This window comes from Hakea prostrata, chromosome 6, assembly GCF_041222555.1.
Source record: "Hakea prostrata isolate BN-2017 chromosome 6, UWA_Hpros_2, whole genome shotgun sequence".
Taxonomy (NCBI): domain Eukaryota; kingdom Viridiplantae; phylum Streptophyta; class Magnoliopsida; order Proteales; family Proteaceae; genus Hakea; species Hakea prostrata.
Window position 1 is genome coordinate 13386034 of NC_142605.1, and position 10772 is coordinate 13396805.

General features: G+C 40.4%; 1 protein-coding gene across 1 annotated transcript; it reads right to left on the reverse strand.

Moving 5' to 3' along the window:
* Window positions 1–1521: 1521 nt before the first annotated feature.
* On the reverse strand, window positions 1522–3924 carry LOC149012280 (G-type lectin S-receptor-like serine/threonine-protein kinase LECRK3). The gene has a single exon (XM_089157566.1). The coding sequence runs from the start codon at window positions 3922–3924 to the stop codon at window positions 1522–1524; it is 2403 nt and encodes an 800-aa protein (XP_089013692.1).
* Between the last annotated feature and the right edge of the window lie 6848 nt (window positions 3925–10772).

The window sequence follows — 10772 nt, forward strand, 5'->3', positions numbered from 1 at the left end:
CGATAAGTTTTGAAGGTATACTAGAGGCAAACTTCACAAATTCAGAAGTGTTTTGTACTAGGCATTAACCAGGGTAAGGCCACCACAACGAGTCCTAGCCAAAACCTAGGTGGTGACTCCAATCATCTTAATATATGAGTCATATGACCACTCCCAATTATTGGAAGCATCATATATATGGTCAAAAAGTAGCGTCATATTTAATCAGGAACATTTTCACAGATAATCATGAGTCACAACCCATATCACATCATGTTGAGTGTTAGAGCGGCATACCATGTGATGACTAAAGGAGGGACCCAAACTAGAAAATTTTGAGCCGCATTATCCCAAGGCTAAGAAGGACAGAGAAAGAGGAAGGGAGAGAAGCTAGCACCTTCCCCTCCAACGAGGACCCTGGCAATATCCAGGATCCCCACAATGATAAATGGTAGCATTAGAAGCTAACTTTATAGCAACAAAATCTCCTTCAAGAAGCGTGTGAGAATATGGAATTGGAGCAAACCTTTAAGAAAACAAATTATAGTCATCCACATATTTTCGTAAGAGCCATGCAAGGTGGCAATGGAGATCAAGCTTTAATGGCACAATTGAAAAGCAACAATGGATTAAGGCTTGATATTTAGAAATAGCACTTTCTATAAGTGTAAAGCTTGAACCATCATCTCCAATAGATAAATCAAAAAGAAAATCACTACAATTCAAGACATATTTCCCCTATCCTGTTGGTTTGAGTTACCATAGCGAAGCTAGATTAATATGGAATTCTAAAACAATGAGTGATTGCTTTGCATACATGCAAAGATCTTTATCTCAATCAATCTTTCTTTCCATGCCTACAAATTTCGGACCACAATCCAACTTTCCTTGTGTGCATTCTTCAATGTAAGCATCAATCTTTTTATGTGTGTGTTGATTCATATCAAAATCAATATTTCCATATGCGCAAAAATCTTTTAACACAGTCAACCTTTACATTTGTGCAAACATCCATAATCAATCAAAATTTCCATGAATAGTTCACACTATATCAAATGTGTGACATTAGAGAAGAATACGATATATAATATGCTCAATAAATGTCAACTGATATATAGGCCACAGATAATCTAACTTAAAATTAGAAAAAAAGCAGGAAGATAAAAAAGAAAACAAGGAAAAAGAAAGACCATAAGAAATAGCAAACAAGACACAAAATCAATTTTAATACCCCGAACTCATCCAAACACCACTGAAACTTGCAACCCACATCAAGATTTAGGAGTTTGAGGGAAAAAAGATCAACAATGAACTGATAGAACCTCATGGGGTTGATTAAGTTGGCAAAACACCAATGACATGGTATGAGGTCGAAAGTTCGAATCTCCTTGGAATAGGGTTGAAGCTCCGTGTATATTTAAATTATATATAAAAACTATCTTAAGAATGCAATCTAAGTATAAGCTTACAAAAACGGTGGTACATAAGTTTAATGGTAATGGAGGCTCATAATTCCATGTTTACTGAAAAGAGTTGGGGCTCTTAATCAATAGCACTCAAAAAGGAAGCAGGATCTGGAGGCACAGCACCTTCTAGCATCAGCATAACCTTCTTCATCGATGGCCTTAAAGATGGATCCTCTAGAATGCACCAAAGTGCCACCATGATAAATCTTTTTAGCCTTTTCCAATCACTTATTGCATCTTCATCGTTACCCACGAGCAGCTGGAGATTCCCATCCACGTAGCAATCATAAGCACATTCTGAAAGTATTGTCTGTTCACCGTCCATCATGAACTCGACATTCTTCCTGCAAGAAATGATTTCCAGTAACACTATACCAAAACTGTACACATCTACTTTAGATGTGATTGCCATGCTCTTGAACCATTCAGGGGCAACATATCCTCTGGTACCTCTGATTCTTGTCATTGTTCGGGTTTGGTCAATCTTCAGAAGCTTTGCTAACCCAAAATCACAAATTCTGGCACCACAAGAATCATCCAGAAGTATGTTCTGTGGCTTGACATCACAATGAATGATCTGGGAATTGCATTCTTCATGCAAATACGCAAGGCCTCTTGCAATCCCAAAAGCAATTTGAACTCTGTGTTCCCATTCTGGCCTAAAGCTTCCGAAAAGGAAATTGGCTAGGGATCCATTTGCCATGAATTCATAGACCAAAAGCCTGTGTGAATCCTCATTACAATATCCAATGAGCTGAACAAGGTTCTTGTGATTTGCCTTTCCAATAGTTCTCACTTCTGTTTTGAATTCTGTGTCAGATTGCTCTGCTATCTTCCCAAACTTCTTTATTGCAATAACAACTCTTCTACTGTCCAATTCCACTACCCCTTTATAAACAGTTGAACAAGCACCGCCTCCAACTTCTTCCTTGAAACCATCTGAAGCATCTTCCAAATCTTTGTAAGTAAAAAGACGTAAGTTCATCAATCCACTTGTGTTTGTTGCCGATGGAGGATCCTTCTTTAGTTTTCTATGATGCAATAAATGAAAAACCAGACAAATTGCAACTGACAAGGCGCAAGTTCGAAACATAGAGCTGCCTAACAGAATTGATCCACTAAGGATCAAGGCATTCTCTTTCTTCTTGTTAGACAGGGGAGGAGGAGGACTAAAAGTTGTAGTAGAAGAAGAACCAACCTTGATTAGTGCTTTTCCTCCAACACTAGCATCACTCATTCCATTTGAGAGAGGGTACTTCTTCTTCCAGCACTCGTTATTTCTGATTATAGCAGCTGCACAGAAACAATCGTCAATGCAATTCTCTCTGCACCAATCCTCATTTACCCCTTGAAAATGCTCGTAATCAGCCAAAGGCCAATCCGTGCTCGGAATCTCTTCAAAGTGAAACTTACTTTCTTCACTACCAAATCCACCCTTGTCACAACTTTGTGCAGTAAAATTCGGTCTACATCCATTGAAGGTGTTATCAGGATCCAATAACACATACCCAGGTGGACATGCACAGGTTGGCCTCTGTTGCTGATCTAGTTTGTAGTAAGTGTTAAACCCACATACTCCACTTCCGACATCTGATCGAATTTTAGTGCAAATGTTCGAAGGAATGTATGACGAGACAGACCATGATTGTGGCCATCTTCCATTAACACTCTTCGGATAAGTGTATCGCCTGAGAACTCCATCATAATCAAGCCTGAGGATGTTGTAGAAGTCATTCACTGAACTTGAACTTGCTAAACCCGGATCGGAAATGGTTCCATTCTTTAGACTTACATAAATCTCGCCAGACTGATTGAAGACAAACTGCGAACCATTTCCTACTGTATGGCTTGCGAAGTATGCAAAATAAGTATCATCACCAGTAGGCCAAGATATCAGATACAGCACAAGGTTTCCATCGGCTTGAAAACGAAGCTCAAATCTTCCGGCAGTGTAGTTCTGTTGGGTTAGCCTAGACGTGAGCTTGCTGCCTTTTTCCAGTATTTGTGAGGGCAACATGGTGTCAGATGGATTATTAAAGCTACTCCATACGATACCTACAGATCCATTGCTCCTCAGAACAAAGTTTCCCTTATCAAGCATGGCCGCAGAGGTTACCTGACTGTTGTCCATGGATGTGGAGCTCCAAATCTCTCTGCTTCTATTGTCAGTAAGGGAAAGCCCTGAGTTAGTAAGTTCAATTTTAGACCCTTCAGTCACTGGCTTCCCTTGGTTTCCTGTCCAAACAATTGTATTATCTGGTACATTTTGAAACCAGATTGCAACTAAGAAGAGATTGCTTCCTGATTGTTGCTTGAACCCAAAAGCAAATTCCCCGGATAGAGATGCCCAGTAAGGAGATTTATCATCGGTGGACAGAGTAGAGCCCAAGGTAATGTTACTGTAAGCATGTGCAGAATTGGTGAAAACAGTAATAAGAAGACGCAAGAGCAAGAGAATTTGTGGGACTACAGAAGCCATTAGAGGAAGCACTGCTTGACGTTGGGTAGCAAATCAATGGAGCTCTTGCTGAAATTTACATGGCTATTGAAGTTTGAAATATCTATTGCCATTGCTTGAAATTGGAGAAAATATGTCTACTTCAACACCTAGACTTCCCAAGCCTCCTCAACAGATTCAAGCCGTGTGGGTTACGGTGTGTCAAGGTGACAAGGATATTAAATATAGAGATGGTAGTAGTTGGCGCGTAAACTCATCCTGCCGCGAACTTTCTAATTATGACATTGCTTCAGTCATGTGCATTTAATGCCCTAATGGTCAAGCAAGATTTTGATCCATTGGATCTGAATCTCTCGACCGTTGAATTTCAAGGTCGAAATCCAAATTTCGGTCCAACAGACCGAAGCGTTTCGCTTTATGGTAGATTGAGGCAAGGTCCTTCTAACCATGGTATAGTCAGCTAATACAGCCACTTCCAAGAGTCTCCATCAAGACTTTTATCGTATTATTAAAAGAAAAAAATGGGAAGCATACAACTCATACAACTTTTATGGTCCATAGCCAGCTAGCTATATAGTGGGGTTTATATTGACCTTGACCCTCCATTTGGTTATTTGCAAACCCATAGCTAGCTAGCTATATAAACTCTTTCGTGATGGGGTTAAGTCTGATTTTTTTTCTGCTCAAGGATTATCCCCTTCTATCATATAATTTGGGGTTTTACCTTGTCAGCTTCAAAGGTAGGACACCCAACTAATCCTGTGGTGAAGAGATCTGTATAACATTTTCAAGGTGAGGTGATCCTAACTCAAATCTAGTGAGACTGTACTCCCCTTGAGAACACTACCCCCTCCCCCTCCATCATACAATCAAGGGAGTCCCACCATGTCAGCTTCAGGGGTGGGACCTCCACTTAATTGTGTGGAAGAAAGAGTGGCATACTACCCTTGAGGTGTGGTGACTTCAACCTAAACCACAGTCCATTACTTGTCAATGCAAATTAACACCCAAACCAAGAGCTTAGATTGCACGGAAGCAGTCCAAACACAATGAAAAGATGAATTTTAAAGACTCAAGGCATGGAGGACCAGCAAACGGACATCCCCATGTATATAGATTAGGAAAGTGGCACACACAATTACTTGAAACTTTCTAATTAAGGTTTTCAAGTAACTAATCATATGGGCAAAATGGTTAAAAGCTTACTCTATAGAGCTTCTCCTTGCTTCTTACTTCTGAATTTCTTTATTTCTACTCCCATTCCCTTTCACTTTCCTATAGCTTTATTTACTAGACCATCTCACATAGCACAAAACCGTACCAACTGAAAAACAACATTACCATCAGATCAATGGTTAATGCATGAATACTATTGATACGTCCAGAAATTGTTAAGTCTTCGAATCTCTTGGTAATAGCCTGCAAAACAAGGTTAGACGTGGCCCGATCGTTGGGATCGGGAAGCCACCTCCGAAGCTTAAGTCAGTTACTGAATTGATCACAGAAGGCTCTGGTTAATTGCAGAGCATAAAGTTGAATGATAATAGTTGGGAAACGAATCAGATACCTCTTGCATGAACCAATCACCTGTTTATATAGGATTTATCCTTGATTCTTGATTGTCGGATGAATTCGTGATCTTTGCGGGTTATTGTCCGATTGTAGGGTTTTTCCCTGAATACTCGGGAACGATAACTGTCACATCCACCCAACCGGTACCCTACTTGGCATACCCGAGTGTGTGATCCACAGCCCCGAAGACCAAGTATCGAGTAATCAACCTCCCACATAGACAATAACATAATCATGAACAATAATAATCAATGTGCAAAAGATAAACCAAAGATCCAAATAAGGAAAGAATACACCAAGTATATAATCAGAGTACGAAAGATAATCAGTGTCTAAATCAATAAGTAAAGTGAGGCGGAATCCCACTCTACAACCAGCGGAATAGTAGTTTGTAAATCAAAAGAAAGATTACAACTATATCTAAAATAGGAAAGAAAACTGAAGCATACTAAACTAAAGTCTATTCTACTTTATAGAGAACATCTTCATAAACGTAGACTTCATCAACTATGCTCAAACGTTCCCATTCCACATCAGGGCCAATCCTGGTAACAAGCAAAACCACTTGAGGAATCCTCAAGGTAATCTTCATGGTTGCTAGCACCTTGCATGTAGTACGCCTCTTCAGTTTGCGCTCCCTCGAATTGACTTTCATAGTCATCAGTACCTGTAGAGTAGTCTAACAAAACATTGTACAAAAGGAATGAGTTTCAACGAAACTCAGTAAGGCAGTTAATCCATAACAACATATATAGTAGGATTTCAAAGCAACGTAAAATGCTATATGATATGAAACACATGATGCAATATGATTCTAACTCTATGTATGCTGGTCTCTATTGGCAGACATGCTTTAAGTCATGACACCGTACTTCTTTAAGAAGGTCTCATCACACAACGCCTTTTGGTAGTGGGTCCGGCATCCCTCGGGACATTCCATGGCTGGGGGTATAGGTCACCACTCTCTCACATCACCATTGGTTTAAGTATCGGTGCATGTCAAGGTCAAAGCCTAGCCAAATGCAAGTCTCCTACTCAGTTACATCAAGTCAAATCCAGATACGTCCATTCCTCGCCCCTGGCGATCCTTTCCGGTATCCTTCACACTAGAGTCCTCATAGTCCCTGACTACGGACTCATCAACCCTATAGGTCATCCACATATGGTAAACGGGAAGCTCTCATGTCCTCTCACGGGTTGGTTACCGGTCTTAAGTGCCCGTGAGCCCAAGTCTAACCATATGCAACCCTACCAATAAATGGTCCCCACAATGTGATTCCTGTCCTCTCACGGATTGGTTACCGGTCTTGAGCGCCCATGAATCCCCATTGCTACCACGAGTCGTTCGATCTCAATACCCCTCCGATTAGGGTCTGACATAACGAGACATCCTAACCAAACACTACTAGACAGTCCTAAATATGTCATCCAACAGTTTAGGAAGGTGTCCAAAGGGCATCTCCGGAAACATCCCATAATATTCCCGTAGTAGTCCAAGGACAGAAGTGTCAAAAGGACACCTCCCCTTTCCAAACCATACTTAAGCATACACAAGCATCAATCCATAACATCACATATATGGTAACTTCATATATGGAAAGAAATCAATAATAACATTCAACTTATATAGAACTGGTAAGTAAATCATACATGAGTCAATTTAATATAAACAAATAATGCTACTGATATCAAGATAGTACAACAGTAGTATAACATTGTAAGAATCTAATTAAAGAAATAAACTAACAAGATTCAAATATAGAAACTAAGATATACAATTTATGTAGTTAAGGAAATAACCATCCTTACCTTATATAACTCGCAAAGGAATCTTAAGAATTCAAGTAAGATCTTGACAAACTTGAGAAGAAGGTCCTAAACAAGTGTATACAACATCTAGGAAAAATACCTAAAAGGAAAGACATCAAAACATCAAAAACAGACCAAATCTGGAGTTGCTGTACTCATTGGTCGATTGGATTGGTCTACTGTCTCAGTCGACCAACAGAGACAGTGGCCTTCAAAATCAGAGTTTTAAGAATAAAGAACCAAATTTGGTGGTTCAAAAGGGTACCAAACAAGGGGTAAACTACAATGGTAGCATCCTAGTATATAGAGGACTTCAAAACACTAATCGAATCAAGTCTTCAAGTTACAAATTAGGAAACAAAAGTTACCATAATTAGATCAATCATAGTTCTTGAAGAATTCAAAGTACAAATCATAGACAAGAACAATAGGATGATGGATCATTGATTGTGATAAAGAAATCATGAAAGGCATGCATAGATCTTCAAGAAAATAGATCTAAGACTGAAGAACATGGATCTAAATAAGGAAACAAAACTTACCATAGATATATCAGTCATGATTCTTGAAGAAAGCATGGTATGATGAAGGAGAAATAACTAGAGATTGATAGATTATGGACCATGTAAAGAAAACACAGCGATTGACTACTAATATGATCAATAAAATAGATCTGAGAAGATCAGAATTTAAATCAAAGATGAACGAAGACAAGATCATGATTTAGATCATGATTCCTTCAAAAGCTTGCAATGATCATGATTAAGAACATTGCTTTAGCCATTAATCCTTAGGAAGATCATGAGAGATAAGTACAGAGATGTTTGCAACAGAGAATGCAGCATCTCCTCTACTGTCTCAACCCAAAAAGGAAAGAAAACAAAGATGAAGAAGAAGAAGAAGAGAGTGTAGACATACCTTTTTGTGTAAGAACACGAGTTTTGACAAAGATCTGTCAAGATAAACACCAAGGACGCAAGGGAGATGACTTGCAGAGGTCTTTGGTTCGTTCCAAAGAGTTTGGAGGCAGAAAATACGAAGTAGACTCGAGATTGGACTTAAATAAAGCAAGCAAGACCTAATTAGCAAAGACAGAACCCATTGGTCCAGACCAATCGACCACTCAGAACAGCAAGTCCAAAACAGGGAATTGAAGGCTCAGATCAAATCCAAACATAAAGGGGTTTTTTACACACACCAAGTGACTTACCTAATAGGTAGAAATGCCTTTGAACCATGATAGAGAGCACTCCAAGTCCATCAACTAATCCGATCTTCATCAGGATTCAGTTTCCATAAATAGAACACTGTCATCAACACTCATGGATTCAAAGCCAGTCACCAAGTCTTCCACTGGGATGGCCCATAGCTGACTTCTCGTTTTACTTCGGGTTGTCGGACCTACAAACAACAGGGTTTCGGGTCAAGGTTAGGGCTGGGTTTCACAATAGCAGTTACCGAACTTCTCACGATTCCCTCACCATCCTGACTATAGTTGCTTCCTACTAGGAAGCTTCATCTACCACCAGATTTGGGAGGGAGTTTATGGCCAGTAACTTCCAAAGCGGCGCTCTCCTAATTGTTTAGATTAGGTTAGAATGGCCCTGATTATGGTCTAACCAGGGCAAAAGAAGTGACCCCGGTCTAGATGCTTTCGGTGCAATTTTCCTCATATCATTTGCCCCGCAGACCGAGCGTTCAAGAACGCTGAGGGATGCTTGGTCTGGTTTTGCATTCTTCCCAAATATGAGTAAAGACAAGAAGTCTTTTCACATTAGAATATCCTCGCATTTAATGCTTCTGACATTTACTTCCAGCAAGGTGCCGTCAAACCGTTCCAACGCCTTGCTCCTTGTGTATAGTGGGCCACGTGGCGATCGGGGAGGTGCGAACATTACGCCTTGTCATTCGAACCCTCTTGTCTCAGGCTTATTTCATCATTGCAAATATTTTTGAACCGTCGTCGAATATGGACCGTCGATGATATTTCATCTGGGTTGTGTGTGTATTTCACTTGATCCAAAGCACAATCCTACCCGTTACCCAAATTTAATCTTGTGTGTTCATTTGAATTTTGAATCTATAAAAGGCTTTTCTTGCTTCATTTCTTCTTTTCACTTCTCTGCTCTCCTGCGTCAGAACATACTCTTGCTTTCAAGCTCTTCAACTTGTGCTCTTGCAAGTCTCTGGTTTCAGCCTGTGCGATTCAAGCTTTGTTCTTCCAGTTTTGTCAAGATCACAAGTTAGTTTACTCCTCTTACTTTTGTTGCATCTTTCTGTTTTCTCTTCTGCATTCGTATAGTCTATTCCGCCTATGTTATTCCATTTATCCCTTTCTGCCAAAAATGGGTAGTGGTAAGACTTCAGAGGAGGGCGAACCTGTAGACCGTAGAGGGTGATAAATCTTCCGAACAGGGAACTCCTACGGCTTCTATTGAACTCTGCGGAGATCGGGATCATAGGGTGACCGAACACTGGTTGCAATCTGCCCCGTCTAGCCCTAGAGACCCACTTGGTAATGCCCCTATCATTAAAAGGTCTTCCTCAAAAAAGAGGAAAGCTCCTAAGAAAACGACGGCAAAGAGTTCCTGTTCGTCAAAAGGACCTTCCATTAGTCCCTCAGACATCATTTCTGAGGTTCGCTCAGCAAACCTCAAAAATATTTGTTCCGACTATTCAATTCCACGCTTTTAAGTTCTTCGTGCCCCGAACTCGAATGAGAGGGTTAACTCCAATCCTCCAGGGGAGTTCTCTCTTTACCTTGATTCTTTCAAGAGTGGGGTTCGACTTCCTTTCTTCTGTCCTTTAATCGCCGAAATTCTCGATCACTGGAATATTTGTCCGAGAATGCTCCTCCCGAACAGCTGGAGGCATATAATTTGTTATCTAGAGTTCTGCCATGAACTCGGGTTGACCCCTTCTTTAGATGTTTTTTGTCATTTTTATACTCTAAGTAAGTTGAATTCTCCCGGGTGGGTATTCCTTTCCAAGCGCCCGAAGACTGATCTAAACTAGCAAGGGGGAATCCTTGCAGAGGGTACTTGCCCTTCCAATAATAAAGGATGACGGGAAAAGTTTGTTTTCTGTAGGGTTCCCGAATCCAATCTAAAATTCCCAATGAGATGGATCACCCCGGACTCCTTCACCCAGATCAATCGTTCTTCTTTCTTGCCCAACTGCGAAAAAGAAGCGGTTCGGGCCATCAAAGCCATTTCTGGCGTTCCAGAAATCCATGGGTATGCCATGGAGTACGAAGCGATTCTTCGCTACTGGGGCCTAAGCCATGGTGAGCACCCGAAGCTTTAATTTTTCTTCATTGCGTACTACTTTATTACACCTGAGATAATTTTGGTCTTCTGTTGGTCTTGCAGTGCCTCCTAAGTTCAATCATAACGCCTTTAAGTCGCTATCCCAGCAGAGTTTTGCTGCTACTGAAGAGAGAGTTCCCTGCTGCTGAAGAGAGAGTTCCCTGAAGAAGAATAATCAGG